Genomic DNA, 25,104 nt, shown 5'->3' on the forward strand with positions numbered 1-25,104 from the left:
TGTAATTAAAATAATAAAATTTGAAAGTTGACTATCAAACTTACGATCATATTTATCTTTACCCAGTGTTTATTTGGTTCTTAAAGGTTTTTATTTTCCAATTTTAGTGATTTTTAATTAGGACTTATCAGTTCCTTCATCTTTGTCACATAGATTGCACTCTGTCCATTAGGGATAGAGATCTTGATTTTCACATTGGCAGAATGTTTAATATTTATACACACACTCAAATGCTGTGGCTATCACTGTTCCTTTCCTAGCTACTGAACCAGTTTTCATACTGTTGGGTATGCATAAAGGAAGCTCTGAGTTCTCAGGATTATAGACTTGTAGAGATGTTTGCTTTAAAAAAAAACAAACCCGAAAACTAGTGCGGTGCATGGTGAAGTCGTGAGTAGGGTAAATAAGAGATAGCCAAGTGCAGGGCGAGGTGCTGGCTGTTCTGGGCTTGGGGGGACGTGGATCTGCTGATTCTTTGTGAGTGCCTAGAGCAGGAGATTTGCTGCTGGGCAGTGCTCTGACCAGGAGAAAGGGAGATGTGTGTGCACTGTAAAACCTGCAGCCATGACACAGTGAATGGCAGACATGAGATATAGTCACACTTGGAAGAGAAAGATGGCAGGAAAAGAGAGGCCAGTGGAGTCCCGGGGATGTGTGGGGAAGAAAGGGCCATGAGCTAGGATCAGTCTTTGCCTGAATGGTCCTGCCACGTTATTTCATCTCTCCGACAAAGTAATACCTGAACCTTGATGGGGCGCTTAGGTAACATGGCTAGAGCCTTTATAATACTCCTGGCATGGAGCTGGCCAGCTGTTCTCAGCCTTTGTCATCTACACACACTGAGAAAGCAGAATATTTCCTTTCATGATGGAGGACTCCTGAGCTGATGCACTGTAAGTTGCTGATCTGTTTAAATGAGTGTCTGTGTGTTATATGTGAGAAGCTGAATAAGTGTCACCTAAGTCCCTCTTAGTAGATATTTCTTTTCCCAGATACCAGCCTTCCCCTTTTCTAGAAACTACTTGTGTTTGTGTCTAAATCTTCCCATTTGATGCTGTGTTTCTATTGGGCTTAGGAAGGAGATAGTAAGGTTTGTTCAGCCAGGTCGTCGCTGAATTCTCTTTTGCTTTAACAGTCAGTGAGAGATTGAGTCCAGGGAATTATAAAGTACTGTGTGCTGGTAAACCTGAGGGATGGCTTGTTGTTGTGGTTATGGTTTGGTTAGTTGACTTCTTTTATTTTCTTATCCAGTGAACACTGTGTGCTGACTTGGACAGAAAAAGGAATTTTTATTTTCATTCCTCAGAATGTTCAAGTTCTTCTTTGGAGTGAAGTCAAGGGTAATTATATTTTCTTTCTTAGGTAACTTAGTCTCATAATTATGTGTGAAAATTAATTGAATGATGATTCTTTATAATGAGAGAAGTTGAAAATGCAGAGACTAATTGTGTGTGACTAACACAGAGAAAATGTACTCTTGGTTGAAACTAGACCCATGGGAAAGTTTTGCCACCGCTGCTAAGAGAGTTCATTCATGTTGACTTTTGGGATTTTTCTGAGAGAGAGAAAAGAGGGTCATCATTGATCCACATTGATTTCTTGTGTTTTTCCACCCCAATAGAGGATGCGCCTTGCAAACTAATTTGTTAAATTCTTTCAAGGTGTTCAGTCAAGACAGACACCTCTTCATGTGTGATTAATTTTATTTACTATATTTTAAAAGGTATATAAATTTGCTCTTTTAAATACTTGTTGAAAGCTGTTCATGTGGACACCAGGTTATGCTCTGGAATGTTCTCTGGCCCAAAGCATATTTCCTACTTTTTCACTTCTAATTCCTTTTTTTGTTGTTGTTGTTTTTTTCAAGACAGGGTTTCTCTGTGTAGCCCTGGCTGTCCTGGAACTCACTTTGTAGACCAGGCTGGCTTCAGAAATCCACCTGCCTCTGCCTCCCAAGTGCTGGGATTAAAGGCTTGAGCCACCAATTTTTTTGTCATGGGAAATAGTGTTTTACACTTAAGATTTTTAGATCAGAGAGCTGTGGGGTTTTTGTTTTCTAATTTTAGAAAAGTATCTAAATATGATTTCTCCATTGAAGTACAAATATAAAAAGAAATACAATTTCATTGAGCCAAATCTTACTCACTTTATAAGTATGATTGTAGCCCATGTAAAAATGGTAGGATTTCCCATTTCGCTGCTGGGAATCTGGAACGTTGTAGGTGAGTGCCCTTTCACAAGCTGCATCCCCAGCTGGGGTCTTACAAAGATAGTAAGGGGTGTTTGATTAATATCCTGTCTGTTCACCCTTGTGGATTTTTTTCACCTTTGTTGTTTTTAGATATCCAGGATGTAGCTGTCTACAAGAATGAGTTGTTCTGTTTGCACTTGAATGGGAAAATCTCACATCTTTCCCTGTTGTCTGTGGAGCGCTGTGTAGAACGCCTGTTAAGGAGAGGCCTGTGGGACCTGGCTGCTCGAACATGCTGCCTCTTCCAAAATTCCATTATTACCAGCAGAGTGAGTTAGAGTTTACTGTGAATGTCAGTTGTGGGTGGGTCACACCATCCACGCTTTCAGGATTGTTGTAAAGTTGCTTGTCATTATTATCTTTCTATATGACCTACACATGTAAAGTAAAGTCTCCATAGGAAGCATGGCGGATGCATCTGGGGTGGACGGAGGGCAGTAGAGATGGTGTGGTCCTGATTTTAAGAAAGTATCGGAGTACACACGCTCTCAGACCTAGCACTTGAGAGGCAAAGGTAGGTGGATCTACATGAGTTTGAGCCAAACCTGGTCAACAAAGTGAGTTCCAAGACAGCCAGGGCTACACAGAGAAATTCTGTCCTGAAAAACAAAACAAAACAGAAATCAGATTAACATACAAGTATATTTAAACTGTAGAGCTTGTTTTAAGAGGGCTGACTGTATATATGTTAACTCTTAAGTCTTAATATCAAATATGTTCTGACTAAGTCTTGCTAGCTTACTCCGTCTTCTCGAAACACCTGGGAAGGCTTCTTCTAGTGGGTGTGCTTTTAGCCCTTTGGCAATTTGGATGTAGATGCTGTTACAAACAGCATTTTTGTTGTGGTTTCCTTATCCTTTTATTAGGCAAGAAAAACACTGACTGCAGATAAATTGGAGCATTTGAAATCTCAGCTGGACCTTACAGCCTGTGGTGAACTAATTTCTCAGCTGGATGACTTGATCGTAAAATTCGAGCCTTTGGATTCTGCGTGCAGCAGTAGAAGAAGCTCCATTTCATCACATGTGAGTGCTTTTCTTTTAACTTAGTTATTTAGTGTGTGTGTGTGTGTGTGTGTACGCGCGTGTGCGCGCGCGTTGTAGGGCAAGAGGCGGCATGCACAGGTGGAGATGGAGGACAGCTTTCAGTAGTCAGCTCTCTCCTTCTGTGTAGGCCCTGAGGGTTGAACTCAGGTCAATCTTCCTTGGCATCAGGTGCCTTCACCCCGAGTCATCTGCTAGCTATAACTCTTTTAGAAGTGTTGGATCTTCTAGGGAAATGAGTAAGTCCAAGGATCTTTTCGCTTTCTATGTAGTACATTTTTGGGGTAATGGTGGCATGGAGACATCAGCTTTTTTTTTAGTCATTTTGACAGACTACAGTGAGCTAGTTTGTAAGAAGGGAAGGGTTACTTTGGCATGTGTTTTGAGAGAGTGTGATACATGCTTGGCTGGCATTGTCCAGTTTTTACTGAGCTCCACGTCCAAGGCTCCCCATGTCCCAGGAGCACTATAGACTGAGCAGCAGTGTGAGCACAGTCACAATCTGTCACGTAGCAGGGAGGCTCTTCCATGATGGCAGTGAGGGGAAAGCGGCAGTATCTTGAAGCTACAGTTGCTCTGTCACTGTTTATTGCTCGCTGTTCCCAAATGCTCCTCACAGAGTTTCCTGTCTAGGTGAGGAGGTTTTCAGTTTGTGATTTCAGATGTTTTATGTCACCTGAGGTCTCAGGACTGTCTCATTACAACGCCCTTCCTCACTGCCTGCTTTCCAAAGACAGGACAGGCTGAGCAACATGGTGGGTGACATGGTATCATTAGCTTATGTGACACCCCCATGCAGGGTGCCCAAACTCTTTCTTCTCTTGTGTGTGCCTATGAACTGTAGTTGTTGTTGCTGCTGACCTTAGACTCCAGCATTGGTATTGTTTGGGGAAATCTGTGCTGTGTTACACAGGAGAACTTTGATTTTGAGGGGAATTCTTTTCATTTTTAGGAAAGTTTTAGCATCTTGGATTCTGGTATTTATCGTATCATCAGTAGTAGAAGAGGCAGTCAGTCCGATGAAGATTCCTGCTCCCTTCACAGCCAGACCTTCTCAGAAGATGAGAGACTTAAAGAATTTGCTTTACACCAGGAAGAGGAGCAGCCAGAGCAGGGCTGTGGTGCAAACCGAAGTGAAGGTGATGGGTGTGTCACCGACAAGGAACAGTTGCTCTGTTAACTGACCAGATAACCTTATGCAAAGAGTTTCTGTCAGGTCTGAGTGAAGTTTAGCGTGTTAGAGACTAGCCACCTGTAGCTCTGCTGGTCACTAGAAGATGCTGGTCTTTAACCTTGTTTGAACTAACATTTGTAAAGTGCCTAATTTGGGTCATGCATCAAAAATGCCAGACAGCTTAAGACAGATCATTAGCCAAAATAATGAAGTTTTACCCTCACTAACCACGTTATTTTCCACCAGGAATGAAAGATGGCTCCAGGTTTGGGAGCCATTGCCTTCCCTTTTCAGTGTTCCAGCATTCCTGTGGCTGAACTGTTGAAGAGATTAGTAGAAACTCTAAACTACCCTTGTGGCTTGTGGGGATTCAGGGTTAGTAGTTGGATGAAGGTACCTGGCTCAGTGTTTCATGTGGACCATCCATGCATCCCATAAACCCGTGTTCTGTGCTCATTTGTATCTGGGTCAGCTATGATTTTGGGATTGAATCCTTCATTTTCTTTGGTTTATTCATTTCTGAATTCGTTTAGTTTTTTAAAAGTCTTCCCTGTGATTAGATGCTTGTTTTTCCCTCTTTCTGTCTATCAGACAGTGCTTCCCACAGCCCAGTGATGTCTGAGGTGGACAAGGGTGAAGCTTTCCTGCCCTTCAGCATTGCACTGCCGTTCCGTTCTCCATCTCCCCTCGTATCTCTTCAGGCTGTTAAAGACAGGTAAGCAAACCATCTTGTCCTTTAATCCCATTTCTCATTTGGCTTTAGTTGTCACATGACATACTGAGAAGGAAACGACATTTTAAATGATAAAAAGACAGTCTCTTATTTCTCTAATAACCTGTAAATATCAACTACTAATTTCTCCTTTTAACCTTGGGGAACTGAGTGTTCCTCTTCATAGCTGAGTATTTATGTTGTTGTAGATGAGCCCCTACTTCCACCCTACACGCGGCAAAATTGGAATACCCTGGTGTATGCCATAGTGTGCCCGTGTAGAGGAAGAAGACCACCGAGTCTCATCAGTCCTCTGCTGTGGAGTCTAGGGTGCCGCTCACCTTGTTAGGCTTGGGAGTTAGTGCCTTTACCTCTGCGGTTCTCTCGTGGGCCCATTCGTCTTTTTCTGTGTATGTAAAGATTTATCTATTTGTATTTATGTGTGAGTTTTATGTGTACCATGTATGTGTGGGTGCCTGTTGGATCCTCTGAAGTTAGAGGTGCCTTTCTGTGAGAGCTGGAAGTAAACACAGGTTCTCTAAAAGGGTAGTAAGAACCTTTACTTGCTGAGGTCTCTTGCTGGCCTTCTAGTCCTTGATCCTTTCTCACTAAATGGGTCAGAATTGGAGCATTTTTTTTCCCCTCCTTGAGGCATGTCCTCACTATGCAGCTCTGGCTGACACGCAACTCCATATGTAGAATGGGTCGGCTTCAAACAGAGATCCACCTGCCTCTGCTTCTTGAATGCTGGGGTTAGAAGTATATACCATCATCTGGGAGAAATTGGAAATGTTTGAAAATTTTTTCAGTCTTGGCCCTGAGAATGAATGATAATGTGTGTCTTCTGCTCAGCTGCTTGCCCAAGTCCTGCTGGGTATACATTCTTCTTGTCTGTCCTCTGGATCTGTTGTGAAAGTCAGGAGCTAAGTCTCATGAGGTATCCGTGTTATTCTCCGACTAGAAGGTGGCTGCCGGTCACAGTTACCGTGCCTGAGTTGATGGAGCATGACATTGCAGGAACAACTGGATTAGAGACCTTTCCTTTAGCAGTGACTCACTGGTCTCAGAACAGTGGGTTGTTGTTGTTGTGTTTCTGATTTTGAGACAGGATTTCTATGTGTGGCTTTGGCTATCCTGAAATAGCTCTGTAGACCAAGGTCAGCATGGTGTCAAACTCACAGAGGTCCGCGTCCCTCTGCCTCTTGACTAAAGGCTGAGATTAAAGGCATGCGTTGCTACCACCCAGCTTCAGGACAGTTCTATAAACACAGCGGATCACTATCGTAAGTTTATATGAGGCTCATGTGAAATGTGGTTGATTAGAGAAATTGCTATGAGCAGAGTCTGTCTTGTTCTTAAGTTCCAGCTGGGCTAGTAGTTAGTGCTAATGCAAACAGAAACATCAGAAACAAGGGTTGAGCAACTGTGATGTGTAACTAGTGTTATATATCAACTCTTGACAGTGTTGATACAATTTCACGTTAGATTTTTGGTATTTGACTTTCAGTGTTTCTAGTTTTGTACGTAAAACTACTGAGAAGATTGGCACCCTTCATGCAAGCCCAGAGCTGAAAGAGACATTTGGATCCAAGGACGCTGGCCGAGCACATGAAGAGGAAGTGAGTGCGGTCATCTGCCCTCCGGAGGAGGACCCTGAGTAAGCCTGGGTCTGAGTCTAGACACTAGGACAACTGCCAGGGCGCGGAAGCCTGGGCGGTGCTGTTGGAGACCTGTGTGTGAGGTGCTGCTCATTGAAGACTGCTGCATAGCACAGAACCTGCAGATCCCACATTTACAAAGAGCTAATAGCTGTTGAGACAGAACTTCAGTCTCTTACCTTATGCACCTTTCTCCTTCTCTGTCATTTTGTCACATTCCTGGAATGACAAAGGAGTGTTAGATTCAGAGGAGATGACTAGCTTGTAAGTTTACATCCTTAATGCTGTCTGGCCTGTCAGCTCTAGGATGTGCCATTGCTTGATGAATTAGAACAGAATATTTAATGAAGATACTTGCCATTTAGTAAGTAGTAGAAGTCTTGGTCTAAGAAAGCTTTGGTTGCCCCTATTGCCTGTGAATAGAATTTTTTCCTTTTCATGCTTTTCTAGGGAGGAAGAAATTCATCAACCTCCTGAAGAAGACAGGCTTCAAGAACTCACAGCAGCGACAGCAGAAGCAATGTGAGTGTGGAGGGTCTACAGTGTGTGGGCTTGGCCTTTGCACTGCATCTGCACTGGTCTTAACTGTCTAGGTCAGAGGTAGCCTCCTTTGCAATGGATGTTCCATAGTCAGTAATGTGCTCCAGAGTCAGTGTTGCCTGTCTTGTAGGCTTGAGGGATAATCTCATTTAAAATGCTCAAAAGCAACATTTATCCCAGATGAGTATGCTTTATCAGTTAAGTTTGTTTAAATTGTTTTTTAAAAACAAATGAAACAACTTTATATTCGTCTCTTTTATATAGGACCAAGTTACTGGACCCTCTGGTTCTGTTTGAGCCCAAGTTGCTAAGAATGGTTTTACGTGAGTGGCTTTCACAGTTAGAAAAAACATTTGCTGTGGAAGATTTTCCTGGCATTTCCAATACCAGCAGTCTACCCCTGAAATCGAATCTGGATGTTCACCTCCATGGCAAGTCAGAAAAGAGAGGATTAGATGAAGAGAGTGGAGAAGAAAGAAAGGTTTCTTTAGGCACTGAGGAAACTGGAGGTCAGATAACCTGTGACCCTGTAAGCAGCCTTAGTGAGCCCTCAGCCGACAGTTTCCGAGTACACTCTCCATACACCATAGCAAGCAGCCTTCAGAAGGACCTGGCAGAACTGACGACGCTGTGCTTGGAGCTGAACGTGTTGACGCCAGCAGTGGACAGCGGAGGCGGACATGTAGAGGGTGCTGTACAGCAGCTCTCTCCAGAAATCCTGGCTGGTCGCTTCCTAAGGAAATACTTTTTTCTCCTGGACTTGAGAAGAGCAAAGGAGAGTATCAAGCTTGCCTACGACAGCCCTCGTGTTTGGGACACTTTTGTTGAAGGACTGAAAGGTAACTGTCAGGTAGCATTACCACATGTAGAGGTATTTTATAATGTGGGAGCTTGACAAAAGATTTGGATAGAACTCCCCTCTCTCTAGCCAGACTCCCTTCTGGTTTCTACTCACTCTTTTAAAAAATACATACTTGTGTGTGTGTGTGTGTGTGTGTGTGTGTGTGTGTGCCGTGTGCATACAGGTGCTTAAAGAAACCAGAGAACATCACATCCTTTGGAGCAGTGTTGTGGGAAATATTAAAAACTCTTCTGTCCCCACAGGGCCATCTCTCCAGCGGGGGTCCTGAATATTGCTTGCTTCCACACAACGCCCCACACATCCCAAGATCTGCCTCCTCAACACCTAATTACCCCATAGAATCACAACTCTTTAGGCTTAATTAACCAATCAAATTTATATTTCAATAAAATCACAATTTACAAGATGCCAATACAGTAATTTAAGAGCCAGTTGATAATGGTAAAAGCTTTATCCCAACATTTGTAATCTTGTGAAAACATAACTACTTGTGGCTGGTAAATGCCACACAGATACACGTCTGAAGCCATCTTGGTTCTTCCTTCTTACCCTCTGGGACTTTCCCTCTCTCTGCCACTCTTAGCTCTGCCCCCCTTTTCCCTGTCCAATCACAGACCTCCTCTGCACTAACGTAATTGGACAGGGACAATCCTGTAACCGAGCAGGAGTTAGAGGTGGTTGTGGGCCTCCTCTTGAAGGTGGATGGAAACCAAACCCGTGTCCTCTTCAAGAGAAACAGTGCTTTTCCCTGCTGCTGAGTCATCTCTCCAGCCCTTCACTCTCGCTCTCTCTCTCTCTCTCTCTCTCTCTCTCTCTGTCTCCCTCTCTCTGTATGTGTGTGTGCACATGCATGTGTGTACCTGCATACATGTGTGTGTGTATCATGGCACAGATGCAGAGGTCAGAGGACAACTGTGGAGTCGGTTCTCTCCTCCCACCCTGTGGGTCCCTGGGATTCAGCTTGACAGCACACATCTCTTTCCACTGAGCCATCTCAGTAGTCCTGTTTTCTACTAATTTAAGCTTTAATAGTTCTTCAAACATTGACTTACTTTGTCGCTCTTAGTCTTAGTTTTCTTAAAGTGACATTCAGAAAGTGACATAGCAATGTTAGAACAGTTGGGGTTAAAGTAAAATGTTTACGAGTGCAGATATGGGACGATAAGAAGATCCTTTCAGTGGCTTGCTCACACAAGAGTGTTTGCTGCTAGTTGAGGGACCATGTCCTGGGAAGTGTGGTGCGTGCCTGCTGTATTGTAGCAGACCTGAGAAGAGGTGGTGCTGATGCTTTCTCTAGATGAGGTGTTGGAGGCACTGAGGTGGTAGCTGGCCAGGCTGCAGCGCAGCGCAGCGCTCAGCTCAGATGGAATATCTTAGTTCTCGCTGTGTAACACTGTGGGAGAGGTGTGGTTCAGCCAGCGGACAGCTTTCTTTGCAGAATCCGCCCTTGAGGTTCCTTGCAGTGTTTCTAGCTCTCTCCTTCCCTAAGGTTCATGGCCAAGGCTGGCTGCTGTGTCTGTCTGGTGAGTGGTACCTTGTGGTGGCTTCACAGCCTTCACACTACAGTGGCGAGACTCCCTTCACTCACTGCCTGACTGCAGAGGACATGGAGGAGTTGTCCTGTTGTACAGGAGGATGAGAGCTCGTAGGTTTGGGTTGGCCATCCAGCAGTGTCTACTCAGGCCTAGCTGCAGCTCACGCCAGCTGCGTCCTCATGACACGGTCACGTGCGAAGCTCTTTGCTCAATTACCCTGTTTCTGAAGTGGTTTTTTTCCTTCAGAATTCTGCTTAAGTAACAGATGTCCTGTTGTCTCCAGCAAGTGAGACTTTATTTTTTCATTGTTCAAAGTGTACTACCACAGGTAAGCAATCTTCCATATTGTCTAACTTAAAGGTCTTTTAGCTTCCTAGACAATGCATCTCTAGTTCACATATAGCAGCTTAAAAGCATAAGTGTTTTATGTGAAATAAGAATCAAGATGCTTCTTTTCGGAGTGTCTGACAGTTCCTAACTTGTCGTTTTTCCTTCTCCTGTGATTGTACTCAGCCTTTATGCCTAGAAATTGGCAGAAGTGTGTGAGTGCTGGGGCGCTGTTACTGTGCCGCTGCAGGCTAGAGCACGCAGGGTGCAGCTGAAGTTTGGGGTACAGCATGAAGCCTTCCTCACGACTCCAGCTCTTTAAGTTCTTGCCTGACACAGTCCCATGGGAAGCAGTATGAGGCAGGTGCTTTCTCTTTTAAGTAGAAGCTGAAGTCTGGCTTTTAGATAGGTGCCCCCTTCCGATAATGTTTCAGTTGCGAAGCGCGTGTTGTTGCCGTTGTTGCTGTTTTAATCTTTAATTTTTGGGATCAGAGAGATGGCTCAGAGAGTAAAAGCACTTGTACAAGGCTGGAAATGAGAACACCCTCCACACAGTTGTCTCCTTACCTCCGCAAGCATGACGTTGCAGCCATTCCTACCCCATACATGCCAACAGACACTGATAACAAATAAAATTATTTTTACATTAACATAGAAAGTAAGGGGTTTCATTGTGGCATCTTTGTTTATGTTACATACTTTTTCTCATTTGTCCCTGGCCTTCTTTTTCCTCTTTTCAGAGGAAGCCTTTCTCCTCAGTTCTCCTGTTCTATCACTTTCTCTGTATCCACACAGTAGCAAACATATGGCATCTCTGAGTCTTTCTGCGTTGAGTCTGGCTTATTTTGCTTACCATGATTCTCAGTTCCATCCATTTTCCACACGTCGTGGTTTCATTTCCTTTATGACCACATACATTCTGTCTCCTTTATGCACCACACTGTTTTATCTGTTCACCCTCTGATGGACATACAGGCATGTTCAGTCTCTTAGCTGTGGTGAACACCGCAGCTGACGTGGCTCAGCAGCTGCCTTTGGGGTGTCAATTTGGGGTCCTTGGGATGAATCCCAGCAGTGGTGCACCTGGGTCATCTGGCAGCTCCAGTTCCAGCTTTGTGAGAAACTCGAGTCATAGCGACTGCTGGAGTGCATTCCTGCCAGCAGAGGGCGCTCTTCTCGCCCACATCAGAACCAGCTGATTTCTTGATGGAAGGCAGGTTCTGAAACTTTTGGTGTATGTCTTCGGGACCATTGAAAACTATTATTAAAAAACCCTCAACAGCTGCTTTTTACTTAAGTTCAGAGTCATACCATTTTTGCTTTCTTTCTTTCTTTGTTTAGTTTTGTTTGTTTTGAGACAGGGTTTCTCTGTGTATCCCTGGCTGTTCTGAAAATTACTCTGTAGTCCATGCTGGCCTCAAACTCATGAGATCCACCTGCCTCTGCCTCCCAAATGCTGGGATTAAAGGTGTGCGCCACCACTGCCTGACCTTTTTTTAAACCAGAAAAGTGTTTTTGGTTTTTTAAACTAGATTGCCACTCACTTCATTCACTAAGCTTGGCTGTAAATGACTTCTGACAGCTCCCAAAAGTCAGTTCTTCCTTCTTAGGATGAAGACTCGCTTGAGTTCTGGTGTTTGTTTTGGTTTTATTTTTTTAAAGGCCAACTGTTTTTAAATCAGTTTTACTGAATTTAATTCTAAAAGATGATATGGGATACAGGTTCTGTAAAAACTGAGCAGATTGCCTTTGATAATAGAGATATGTGACCCGTAAGCACACACATACATGCTACACACACAGTACACACATATGTGATAAACACACACAGTGCACACATACATGGTATACACACACAGTACAATTATACACGTGATATACACACACAGTGCACACATACATAGTATACACATACAGTGCACACATACGTGATATACACACAGTGCACGCATATGTGATATATACACAGTGCATACATACGTGATATACACACACAGTGCACACATACATGGTATACACACAGTGCACACATACACGGTATACACACAGTGCACACATACATTGTATACACACATAGGGCACACATATGTGATATATACACATAGTACACACATACATGGTACACACACAGTGCACACATATGTGGTATTCACACAGTGCACACATACATGGTATACACACACAGTACACACATACATGGTACACAGTACACACACAGCCCTATAAACTTATTTTTTCAAAGCATAATAGTTCCTTCCATTGTCACTATTTGTTCTTTTGTCCTCTGACAATTGCACTATGTGGGTCTGAAGAGGAGGCTGAGAGGCTAAGAACTGCGCTTGCTGCTCTTGCAGAGGACCTGAGCCTGGCTCCAGCATCCTCATCAGGTGGCTTACCCATCCAGCTCCAGGGCTCCAGTGCTGGCTTCTGGTCTCTGGGTACAATGGCACACACATACACAAAAGTAGAAATTCCAGTGAGTTTTATTTCCCAGTTTAAGCTCTTTAAAAGTTGAGCTTATATCCTGGTAGGTTTTGCTTTTGTTTCCTGCAATGCTTAACCAGTCTTGGGGCCTTGTGCTTGCTAGTGGGTGACAGTAGGCTGTGACAAGGGCTGTTGAATATTTGCAGCGGTTGCTTTACTTTTCAGAAATGGCCAGTTGTAATCCTGCCTATGCGGAGATGGAAGAAGGAGACCTGCCCACGGGGCTGCAGTTACTGGATGGCTCCGTCCCTTCTGATAGTCCCTTGTTGATTGCATTTGCTGCCCGGTAGGTTGACTGTGTGTCGTCTGTGGGAACTAAAACATACGCCATGATTTTATGGCTTAGTATCTCAAGTTTGACTCATTTGCATAGTGTGCGTCTTATTAGACTATTTGATTTTATTTCTGATGAGTCCTAAGTATAACCAAACCCTATTATGGCATTGAAATTGAAGACTGACGAGCTCTGTTTTCAAGTGCAGGTTGTATGATAGATTTGGGGAGTCTGCCCTCCGAGCCTTCATCAAGTTTTATCCGTCCATCTCGCCTTCTGACATCTCGCAGCTTTGCCGCCAGCATCCGGCTCAGTTCTTGGCCTATCTAGACAGTCTGGTGAAGTCCAGGCCTGAGGACCAGTGGTGAGACGTGTGTGGTCTCTGTTAGCACTTGTCACGTTCTCATTGTCAGCTACTCTGAAGATGAGGGTTTGGGGCGCTTTAATCCCCTTCCCCCACACACACTCCCCAGACGCACACATGCCACGCTTCGCCTCCTCTCTCCGAGAGAGCGAGAGAGCATCTCGGGTTCTCTGTGGGAAACGAAGTCCTTTGTGCTGGCGAGATGGCTCAGCAGTTAAGAGCACTTGGTGCTCTTGTGGAGGACCCAGGTTCAATTCCCAGCAGTCACATGACAGCTCACAACAGTCTGTAGCTCCGGTTGTAGGAGATCTGCACCCTCTCTAGCAACCCGAGAGTAGTGCATGCATGTGGTGGACATATAGGTGGGCGATATGTACATAAAATAATTTTCAAAAAGAAAATAAGTTCTTGGCACAGCAGGGCTTCAGCTAAAGCAGACAAGCTTCTCGTCCCCCTGCCAGTGAGTGCTTTCCCTGCAGTGGCCCAGCCCTCCCCGGTGGCTCTCTTCCTGCCTCTCTCCTCCCAGGCTGGGCCATCACTTCTTCTCCCCATAGCAGTAAGCTCCCCTTCTGTTATTAGACTGCAAACTTGTCATCTCCGTTCTCATTTGTCACCCTGGCCTCCTGGCGCCCACCCCTGCCCCGCTCCCTTTAGCTTTTCCTCATTGTCTTAGGGCGTGGCTACTCCTTTAGCAGACTGATACTCTCTCACTAGCGTTCCTAGCCACGTGCAATAGCAGGTACCCCTAATCATTTCCTTTACATCCCCACACTTTGTCTTCTCTCCCACTTGCTCTCAGGCCATCCTTCCTTGAGTTCCTTCTACAACCAGAATCCTTAAGACTTGAGTGGTTGCTTTTGGCGGTGTCCCATGATGCTCCACCAAGCACAGGTACAGTGGATGATGAAGGACACCCCAGGTAAGCAGTCTGACGTACTCACTCGCTCAGAGCGGTCACGCTCACTTTAGGAACAGCAGTAGAAAGGCTTAACCATGTGGCGGGAGGAATGAGATCACATATCCTTAGAAATCCTAGTGGTTCTGAACACTTGTGAGCTTACAGACCCTAGAATCCCAGGGTTCCATTCAGGGAAATGCACACTCATGTAAAAATTGCACATAACTTCAAAGAATTAAACTGCCTGTCTGTAGCTCTTTTGTAGACCCACAATGAACCCTGGGTTAGCCTATTTTAAAGAAAAATGTGTGTGTGTGTGTGTGTTTATGTTTTCTTTCAAAAAGACATGTTAATTTATAAATGTACCAGTACAATTTAAAAAAACAAAACCAAAAAACCCACCATTATGTAACTCAGAGACTGTCCTTGTATTTTCCTCTAAGGAAAGCGCTTTTGAAAGGTCTGTCTCCTGCCAAATGCCTATTTTATTTGATTGACTCCTTGGCAAAAAGCCTAGGTAGATACACAGTGACTGTGAGTGATACACTCAAGGTTTTGATTGCTATTATGATTAAGCACAGTGCCTGCACACTAGGCAGGCACCCTAACACTGAGTTATACCCCCCCAACCCCCCATGCCCGGCAGTCCCTATTTCTGGTGTTGTTTGTTTCATTTCGAGATGAACAAGTTATAAGAAAAGTAGCTATCGGGCTGATGAGATGGCTCAGTGGTTAAGATCACTGACTGCTGCGCTCCTGAAGGTCCTGAGTTCAGATCCCCACACCCACATGGCGGCTCACAACCATCCGTAATGAGATCTGAGGCCCTCTTCTGTCTGAAGACAGCTTTAGTGTACTTATATATAATAATAAATAGATCTAAAAAAGTTGCTATTTTTTAATTTTTTAAGAGGAAGATACAAATCTTTGGGCATAATGGAATATGCTTCAACTGTAGTCTTACCTGTTAGATGATTCTAAGGTACTTTGTAGGGCCTGTTTCCTATCTAACTGGCTGTATTTTTCATTTCAGGCCCCATTCACACTTGCTTTCTTGGGGTTATAGTCAGCTGATTCTTCTTCTGATTAAACTTCCTGCAGACTTTACAACCAAAGAGAAAATGACCGACATCTGTAGGTCTTATGGGTAAGTGAGGGTGTTCATAGACACTGGTGTGGAGATTGGAGTCCACAGACCACCTCTGGCTAAGGTCCTGCACTGGGTGCTTTATTATGCAAGGATTCAATGTAATGCTACAATGTAAATGCACCTTTAAAAAAAGTACTAACATTCTCATTTTCTGTGTTTGGCTCTTTTGCCTGAGTGAATGTTTGTGTACCAGAGACCAGAAGAGGGCCAAACCTCAGCAAATTCCGGGGCATCTGACATTCTCTTCTAGCCTCCACAGGCCCAGACATACATGGGCTACATACACATACATGCAGGTAGATTTTATGTATATTTTATATACATAAAATAAAATTTAAAAGCTACTTGCAAAGCACATAAAGCTTTGCTTCTTAAGGCTGTTGACTAGACATTGTCCGTGTGATAATGGAAATAGTCCACTGTCCTGCCCACGAGCCACCAGCCTCATGTTGTCATCGAGTTTTAATTACAGAACTCATTGTTATGGACTGGACAGATGGCTCAGTGCTTAAGACTTTTGCTACTCTTTCTAGCACCTACATGGCAGTTCACAACTGATGTAAGTTTCAGGGGATTTGGTGCCCTCTCCTGGCCTTTGGGAGTACCAGGCATGTACATTATACACAAACATATATGTAGACATATATATGTAAAGTTAAATCTTGGGGCTGGAGAGAGGGCTCGGGGATTAAGAGCACTTTCTAGAGGACCCAGGTTCAATTCCCAGCATTCACATGACAATTTAAACAGTCTATAACTCCAGTTCAAGGGCGTCTAGTACCTATTTTCCCATTCGTGCTTGGGCAACAGGCATACATGTGGCACACAGACATACATGTAGGCAAAATGCCATATACATAAAAAAATTAAAATTTTTCTTAATAAAACTTTTTAAAAAAGGACGTTTCTCAAAACAACAAAAAGCCTGCATTTTAATTTGTATTACTTCCACCTTAAGCTTTAATGAGCACACGTGGCTAGTATGGGCAGTGCGGTCCACAGACACTCACTGTCCTTCCTCCTTCATCAACTTCCGTCCCTTCAAGTTTCTGGCCCGGATATCTTACCCTCTGTCTGGAGCTGGAGAGGAGGAGGGAGGCCTTCACCAACATTGTGTATCTGAATGACGTCAGCCTGATGGAAGGGGACAACGGTACGTACATCCCACTGCTCACTCCTTGTCGTGCTGTTCTGGAGCCTCTCCTCCCTTCCAGAAAGCAACCCTGAATGTTTTTTAGTGGTTGGCTGCGTGCTGTTAAAATTGTCAGGGCTTTACCTACTCTTTGGCATAGTCTGACACCTTTCCTATGTAGCACCTCCTTGCTGTTTTAAGCATTATGCGCCATGTGTTCCGTACGCTGTTGTAAATGAGACAACAAGCTCTTGGCATGGGCGCTTTCATGTCTGCGCAGCTGGCTTTCACTCTTGCCCGCTTTAAAGCTCATTTTGTTTCAGCTGCCAGAGTGATTCTTAAACAAACCAACCAAAGGACTTCCGCAAGTGCCCAGCAGGAAAGAGCACTTGATGTTCTCGCAGAAGACCAGAGTTTGGTTCCTATCACCCCATGTGATGGGAACATGGTTGCCCACAGCTCCAGCTCCAGGGACTCTTAACTCCCTTTTCTTGCTTCTCTGGACACCCGTGCACGTGTTCTCACAGAAATGCATGTGTGTGCATCTTGCATGTGTGCGTGCATGCACGCATGTACATCCCCCACCCCCACCCCCACAAAAGTAAAGTAAATCTTAAAAACAGTCGAGCAGTGCGGCTCCTGCCCTGAAGGCCCTTGCACTAAACCCATCCACGGTTCATACTGTTAGCCCGTCCTGTGGCCTGACCTGACCTGTCATGCTTACCGCACTGCCGTATGTACCATAGGCTGTTTTGGTTTGTTTTTTGTTTTACAGATAGGGTTTCTCTGTGTAGCCATGGCTATCCTGGAACTTGCTCAGTAGACCAGGCTGGCCTCGAACTCAGAGATCCGTCTGCCTCCTGAGTGCTGGGATTACAGTTGTCTGCCACCACTGCCAGTTCACTGTAGTCTTTAAGATATCCCCTTAACTCATCTGGTGCTTTGCTGTGTCACATTATCTTCCGTTGTCTCCTGTGTCATAAGTACAGACTCCCTGCTTGCCCCTGTTCCACATTTGGATGTCATGCAGGATGCAAGCGTGTGCCCTCCTGCCTGGCCCACTCTTTAGCTTTGGCTCAGATGTTGCTTTCTCACAGAACCTTCCTTAGACGCTCTGAATGATGCCCATGGTTCTATAGTTCTTTACCCTTTTCCTTAGTATGCGTAACATGGTTTGTAAGCAGTGACTTGTGTGTATATTTAAGGCCTTTACTAACCTGATTGTGGGGGTTGTGTCTGTTTTCCTCAAGGCAGTTCTAGGAAGCTTAAGGATAAATTTTAATTCTCTGTGTTCAAGAGGTTTGTGCTGAGGTGAAGAGACTGTTCTCAAATGTGTTTGTTTGTAAGTGTTCTGACAGTTCTAATGGCTCCTGTATGGAGCCTGTGTGCTTTGTGCTCAGCCCCACTGTTGTGTCTGTGTGCAGGATGGATCCCTGAGACCTTGGAGGAGTGGAAGCATCTCCTGCATCTACTACAGACCAAGAGCACGAGGCCAGCTCCTCAGGAGTCACTAAACGGGAGCCTCAGTGAGGGGCCTGCCCCCATCAATGTGGAGAATGTGGCACTCCTGTTAGCTAAGGCCATGGGTCCAGATCGGGCCTGGTCACTGCTACAGGAGTGTGGGTTGGCCCTTGAATTGTCAGAAAAGTTCACCAGAACCTGTGACATCCTGAGGATTGCTGAGAGAAGGCAGAGGTAATGCCAGCCTGTCACGCACTCTCTGTGATGCCTGGGCACGCAGACTTGCAGAGGTAGATAGATGGGAGTGCAGAGATCATGTCGTCTGGTCCCTCCCTGGCACATGAGCATAGAGATGCATCTGCTGACCATAGTGCAAAAGAGGCCAAAGTACAATTTACTCATGATCATGATCAAGATACTCTTCAGCTTAGTTAGTGTGAGGGCCCTACTACTGTGTGACCTCGATTCATAAAGAATGGTTTTAACATTGCCAGGCCTGATAGCTTGGGCCTGTGAGCTAGCTCCATAGAAGGCCAAGGCAGGAGAACCATGAGTTCAAAGACACACAGGACGATTTAGTGAAATCCTGCCTGGAAAAGTGAGAAAAGGCTAGGGATGTAGCTCAGGGGCAGAACGCTTGCTTACCATGCATGAAGCCCCAGCTAGGCTCAATATCCAGTTAATAAACCAAGCAAAGTTTGGTTTGTATGTATATATATTTATGTATATATGTACATACACACACACACACATATATATTTTAGTCAAGTTTTTCTTCTATTCATGGTAAAATAGATATGGCGGAGACAACAAGAGCAAGCCAAGCACGCGGGTGCACACCTGTAATCTCAGCCCAGGGATACTGAGACAGGAGGATTAGCAATTTCAGGCCGGCCTGGCTGTATTGCAGTAATTACTGTCTTGTAAAAAAAGGAAAGAAAGGAAAGCAAATCCACGTGAAATTACTGTCTAGAGCACTTAGTCATTCACTAGAGCACTTAGTCATTCAGTGTATGCACACTGCTGTGTAGCTGATCTCCACTGCATTCTTGTCTGTGAACTGGGGCACCATAGCTATGAAACAGGCTTTCTGTCCTGTGCCCTGGCTGCCACCATTCTGCTTCTGTTGAGTTTGAATATCCCAGATGTCGCCGCATCTAAGTGAAAACAGGATAGCTTGATATATCTGAGAACAGAAGTATTTCAGCTTTCACAGTGCTTGGGATTTGGGAATACTTACTTAAATTTAAAAGTTTTAGAATTTTGCATTAGAGCTGCTTAACTGGTTTGCATTTTCCTAATGACTGTTGATGCTGAATGAACTTTTGTACTTACTGGTTTTGATAACATTTTTGGAGAAGTCACTAAGTTCATTGACCATTTTGGAATCAGGTTGATAGTTTAGTTGTGGAATTCCACCACATTCGAAGTATAAGTACCTGTTACCAGGTAGGATTTGCGCATATTTTCTAACATCCCAGGTTGCTGGCTCATTCTGTTGATCCCTTCCTTTTTTTTTCCCCCCAACTCTGGGCACTGAACCTCACCTGTGCTTGGCAAGCATTCCAGTTCCCTGAGCCATGATGTCCCACCTACTCTGCTTGGGTCAGCCTGTGCCGTTTGATCACAGAACCAGTGTTTTGATTCCTCTGAAGTCTACAGAGTTTTTAATGTTGTTAATAAGAACGAATGAGGGCAACTGAATTTGCCTGTCTCTTTCTGTGGGATTTCAGAGCGCTGATACAAGGCATGCTTGAGAAGTGTGACCGTTTCCTCTGGTCGCAGCAGGCCTAGTGGGAGAGCTACTTGACCAAGTGGAATCCTGCTCTAAAACCTCCAGAGGGCTTTGCCACAGAAGGAAGAGGACACCCCAAACCTCGCCATGACCAGACAGACGGCTGTGCCTGCTGTGCAGCTGCAGATGCCTCATCACGCCTTGGCTCTCGGCTTTTGTGGCCCGGAGACTTTCTCAAGGAAGCAGTAGGTTATCTGGGTTCACTGGACGCAGCATGGGGCTGCTCCCTGCTGTGTGGTATTCATCATGTGCCCAGTGAATCAGGGAATAGGTTTCTACTGTGGCAGATCTGCAGGGTGCAGACGCTTCTTACAGGAAGACAGATAATGTTCTAAACTGGAGTTCAGTACTTTTTCCTTTCCGTTTGTCTGACGTGGCTACAAATTACTGAGTTAGAACCTGAAACAATGACATCATTCTTGTTGGCATATAAATACTGAAGATCCAAACTAGAGTTTTAAATAAGATTGCCCATATCTGAGTTGAGCTCAGTTTAAAGTATTTTTCCAGTATTTATTTGATATTTTCTAATATAAGCCTATATATATTAACTAATCCCTGGAAATATATTATCTATAATTTTTTGAAGAGTGGGTGACCCAAATACTCATGCTCTCCCTTTTATTTTATTTATTTTTTATTGAATTATGCACTTTTTTCCTTCCTTCCTTTTTTTTTTTTTTTTTTGTTTTTTTCTTTTTTGTGGAAACAGGGTCTTAATTTGTAACCCTTGTTAGCCTGGAACATGTAGGTATACCAGGCTGTCTCGACTTTAAACATCTACTTGCCTCTGCCTCCTGAATGTTAGGATTAAGGGTGTGTGTCATCACTCACATTTTAAAAATTTATTTCAAAAAGCCATGGTAAGAGAAAGCCATGTACTAGTATAAATTATAACAATTGATTGTATTAGTCAAGCCATGTAGCTCTACTGTCACTTATGAGGTTGCATGCTGCCTGTTCTGGTAAATAAATGATGAAGGTTTTCTTGAAACAGAACATGAATTTATTTCGGAGCAGTGAGAAGGAATGTGAGGACTATGTTAGGTAAATCCAGTGTGCAGTAGTGTTAGATACACTGAATAAGGGATCTGTTGTTGTTTTTTTTCCCAATTTATAACAAATCAGAGAAGTCACATGTTCTGCCTGATTTCCCACAGCCTTGGGTATGGTTTGGCCTGGTATATGGAAGGCTTCATGGGGTGGCTTAGAGTTTTGTGGAATGTGGCAGCCCTTTCCACCACAGCACCTGGGCTTGGGTGTGCAGGCTGAAGCTGACCGTGGGGCTGGACTGAGGTAACAGCAGAGAGCTCTCCTTGACGTCCGCCTCAGTCACTAGGCAGTGGCTAAGAGATGGCCTACAGCACATCTCAAGGCAAGCAGAGCCCGGGAACTGGCATGGCTGTCCCGTGTCCTCATATCCCCTGCCAGGGCAAGCAGCCACAGTGCTCATTTCCAAAGCAATATTCCTAGCCCACACCCACTGACTTTATCTTTCAAGGCAAAGAGAAAAGAGAATCCTCTTCAGCCAAACATTCCCATTTGAACCATCTGAACACAAGGCGGTGTTTTCAAATACAGCTGCCATTGGCTGAGGAGTTCCAGGCACATTTGATGTGTGGTTGCCTCAGTTTCGTGTTGTGTTTAGAGCTGACCTCTGACCATGATGGAGTGATGGAGCAGCCAGGGGGTGCTAAGGAGGCCCACTGCTTGGGTCTGGATATCTCTCCCCACCCCCACCCACAGTGACCTAAGGTACTCTGTTGTTTTTTTCCTGCTTTTGATTTTGTGGGTTAAAAGGTAGAGAGAGCTCTGCCATAGGACTGGCACCTTTGAACTGAGTGTGAAGCCACCTGTCCGTAAGTAGCAGCTGACACTAGCATGCAGAACAGGTAGATGGGTCGTGTTAGCTGCCCCTGGGGTTTGGAATGTAATTGTCTCCCCTAACAGTCACCAGACCAATAGAAAATGTGCTTAGGGAACTGGAAGGGGTGGAGGGAGTTGAACCCTGAAATGAGTAATTTCTTGTACGCGGGAGACTTGCCAGCACTGGGCCCTCAGTGGGGTGCTCCTCTAGGGCCTGTGTGCTTGATGCACGTTGACATCCCTGGGTAGATTCCTACTCAACTCTGACAAGTCCTGTACCTTGTAAGTCACCAGCTCACACTGTCAGGATTCTGTCATGGGTTCTCTATGACAAGGACCAGAAAACTGAAATCTCTCCTTTACATCAAGGTCACAGGTAAATCTAGGCTTTATACATTTTCCTAGCAAGGAAATGCAAAAGGCCTGCTTGGCAGTTCTTTGAAGGGGTTCAGCACCACCATGTTTTTACTGCAGAGGACTTGCCTAGTCAAAATCATCCTTGCAAGCAACTCTGCTTATTGTCCATCTAAATGCCCATGTTGGAAGGGTTTGGTGGCACAAGCCTCTAAACTCCACACTTAGGGACCTAAAGCAGGGATATCACCATGAATTCTATGCCAGCCTGGGCTATATGGTAAGATTCTTTCTCAAAAACAGTTTTAAAACTGCCAGAATCTGCATTTCTCTAGCTATCTGGGCAGCCAAGTCTGAGTCTTTACAGTATTTCCAACCCTGCTGCTGTGGTAACTTTTCAGAGTGAAATGTCCCATTTAATAGGTGTGGGTGGCCTTGTGGAGTCCCTCAGAAGGAGTTTGGGAATGGCTTGGGGCTCAGTGGACCTCCTCTGTGCCCTAGTTAGCCCATATGTACACATAAGAACAGAGTCTTGCTTGGGAAAGACAACTGCTCTTGGCTTATTGATCTGTTTTCTCAGTCATGAAATTCTAAATACTTTCTGTCTTAGGGCACCCACATTTCTAGTTTTCTTTTTCTTTTTGTTACTCCTAAAAATTGAGGCTGAGGGATTCTGGGGTGTCTCAGTAACACCATCCAGAAAGAAGCCAAGTATACAAAATGGGTCTTCTTCAGGCCTGTCCTGACCAGGCCCTCTGCGGGCATTACAGCAGGGCCAGGACTCAAGGTAAACAAGATGGTAACTGCTGTTCACCTGGAAAGTGGGATTGGGGAGGACTCCTAAGGGAGGACATGGATGATGGAATCACACTTAAAGAAGAAAGACAAATGAGGAAAGGACCCAGGAATTGTGGCGCACGCCTTTGATCTCAGCACCCGAGGGGCAGAAGCAGGCAATCTCTGAAGTCTGAAGCCAGCCTGCGTTACACGGTGAATTCCAAGACAGCCAGGGCTACACAATGAGACCAAGCCTAGAGAAACACTAATGACAGATTTCTGAGTTCAAGGCCAGCCTGGTCTACAGAGTGAGTTCCAGGACATCCAGGGCTACACAGAGAAACCCTGTCTCGAAAAACAAAAATAAATAAGTACAAATAAAAATAAAAGACTAATGAACAAACAAATAAATGAATAAGTAAGGAAATCTGAACACAGAGCACGTCAGATCCAGACCCTAACACTGTCTGCAGTTCCTGTAAGAAGTCTCTGACAGAGCTATGGGAGAGCAAGAGACAATACATTCTGTCTCAGAGGACAAAGGAATTGGGGACACAGTCAATGGAAGAGAGGAGACAGAGGTGACAGGATGGCTTCTGAGCGCAAGCTCACACTGCTGGTCTTGAGGGAGATGGTTGTGAGCCACCGTGTGGTTGCTGGGACTCACCTGCATGAGACTGTACTACTGAGGGGAAGGCCCATGGGCAGTGTGCTGTGGCAGAGGCACAAGTAGCTTCTAGATTATCATGATGGAAAAGAAACCAAAGGTCAAACAAAAGGTGAGCTGTGGGGCTGAATCCAAGATTTTATACATATGAAAAAAATTTAATGAAAGTGCATTGCAGGAGAAGGTGGTTCAGTGGGTAGCGCTTGTCTGAGCAGCGTGGAGATAGTGTTAGGATCCGCAGAGCCCACAGAAGAGCTGGGCAGGTGTGGTAGCTGCCTGTAGTCCCAGCACCTAGGAGCAGGGGCAGAGCCAGCAGGAGGAGGCAAGCTGCAGTGTGACAGAGGCCTGTTCCAGTTAACAAACCTGCTGAGTCACAGTAAACAAACGTGCTGAGTCACGGAAGACACCCATGCTGGTGGATTTGCCAGCTGGCAAAGCCACCAGCACACAGACGACAGCGCTAGCAAACATGTTCCTCTGCGCTCTGTTTCAGTGGCTGCCCCGGGTTCCCGCCTAGGCTTCCTCTGAAGATGGGTTGTAACGGATAAGCCTAGTAACCCTTTCCCCACCACTAGCCTTAGCGTTTAGTACAGCAGCCGAGAAGCAGAGTACCCCAAGACCCGGCATCACCAGACAGTCTCCTGCCCCACACACTGGCCACCAGGAAGCTCTACACACCTTAGCTGCAGCTACTGCTGCCGTGATGAAACACCGGGACAAAAGCAAGCTGGGAGAAAAGGGTTGCTTTGATGGACACTTCCACATCACAGTCCTTCACGGGAGGAAGTCGGGGCCTGTCCTGACTCAGGTCACGACCTGGAACAGGGTGGGAACCTGGAGGCAGAAGCAGAGGCCGTGGAGGGCTGCTGCTCGCTGGCTTGCTCCTCATGGCTTGCACAATCTGCTTTCTTTTGGAACCTGGGATCACCAGCCTAGGCATGGCACCACCCACAGTGGCCGCCCAACACTCCTCAATCACCGCCATTTGAGAAAATGCTCTAAAGCCGATCTTACGGAGGCAAGTTCTCAACCGAGGTGCCATCCTTTCAGATAATTAGCTTGTGTCACATCCACATAAAACGAGCCGGCATACTATAGTCTCAGACAACATACACAGATAAAAATATTTAAAAACACCTGATGTGGTGGCACATGCTATAGTCTCGGAATTTGGAATTCTTTGGTGTTGCCTTTCTCTCCTGACACAGTTTGCTCTGGGATATTTCTCTGGACTCAGTGTAAGTCAAGCAGAAGTATGCCTGCTGGTATTGTGTCAACGTGACTCCAGGGAAGATCATTGGGTGAGAGGGAACTTCAACTAAGAAACTTCCTCTGTAGGACCCTGGTGCAGCCAGACCTGGAAGGCAACTTTTTTCTTCTTTATTTCTTGTTGATTAATTAATTTACTTTATATACTGATCACTGCCTCTTCGTCTGATTCCCCATCACACAGTCCCTCTCCCCATTCCCCCTCCCTTTCTGCTCTAAGAGGGTGGAGCACCCTCTTTAGTATCCCCCATCCTGGATCATCAAGTCATGCAAGGAGGGATAGATGCATCATCTCCACTTCATTACTGATTGCTGGGGGAGGGCCCAGCCTAAGGTGGGTGCTATCACCCCTGGGCTGCTGGTCCTGGGTTCTATTCCATAGCAGGCCCTGAAGAGAAAGCCAGGAAGCAGCATTCCTTCTTCTGTGGCCTCTGCACCAGCTTCAGCCTCCAGCTTCCTGACCTTTGAGTTCCTGCCCTATCTTCCCCCAATACTGAACAGAAGCATATAA

At 45.1% G+C, this 25,104-nt stretch overlaps 1 protein-coding gene across 4 annotated transcripts in view; it reads left to right on the forward strand.

The window, feature by feature from the left end:
- Hps5 (HPS5 biogenesis of lysosomal organelles complex 2 subunit 2) overlaps nucleotides 1-20,668 on the forward strand; it is a 30,793-nt gene extending 10,125 nt beyond the window's left edge. For all 4 annotated transcript variants that reach the window (XM_052162247.1, XM_052162222.1, XM_052162238.1 and 1 more), the window contains exons 9-23: nucleotides 1,252-1,340; nucleotides 2,342-2,520; nucleotides 3,118-3,276; nucleotides 4,247-4,433; nucleotides 5,060-5,183; nucleotides 6,688-6,837; nucleotides 7,289-7,360; nucleotides 7,643-8,217; nucleotides 12,752-12,872; nucleotides 13,069-13,224; nucleotides 14,024-14,143; nucleotides 15,156-15,269; nucleotides 16,319-16,425; nucleotides 17,829-18,099; nucleotides 19,599-20,668. In XM_052162247.1, coding sequence (XP_052018207.1) covers nucleotides 1,252-1,340; nucleotides 2,342-2,520; nucleotides 3,118-3,276; nucleotides 4,247-4,433; nucleotides 5,060-5,183; nucleotides 6,688-6,837; nucleotides 7,289-7,360; nucleotides 7,643-8,217; nucleotides 12,752-12,872; nucleotides 13,069-13,224; nucleotides 14,024-14,143; nucleotides 15,156-15,269; nucleotides 16,319-16,425; nucleotides 17,829-18,099; nucleotides 19,599-19,659 — 2,485 coding nt within the window. In that variant the 3' untranslated portion in view covers nucleotides 19,660-20,668. The remainder of the gene's footprint in view (nucleotides 1-1,251; nucleotides 1,341-2,341; nucleotides 2,521-3,117; nucleotides 3,277-4,246; nucleotides 4,434-5,059; nucleotides 5,184-6,687; nucleotides 6,838-7,288; nucleotides 7,361-7,642; nucleotides 8,218-12,751; nucleotides 12,873-13,068; nucleotides 13,225-14,023; nucleotides 14,144-15,155; nucleotides 15,270-16,318; nucleotides 16,426-17,828; nucleotides 18,100-19,598) is intronic.
- The last annotated feature ends 4,436 nt before the right edge of the window (nucleotides 20,669-25,104 follow it).

The sequence above is a fragment of the Apodemus sylvaticus genome, chromosome 1 (assembly GCF_947179515.1).
Source record: "Apodemus sylvaticus chromosome 1, mApoSyl1.1, whole genome shotgun sequence".
NCBI classification, from domain to species: Eukaryota; Metazoa; Chordata; class Mammalia; order Rodentia; family Muridae; genus Apodemus; species Apodemus sylvaticus.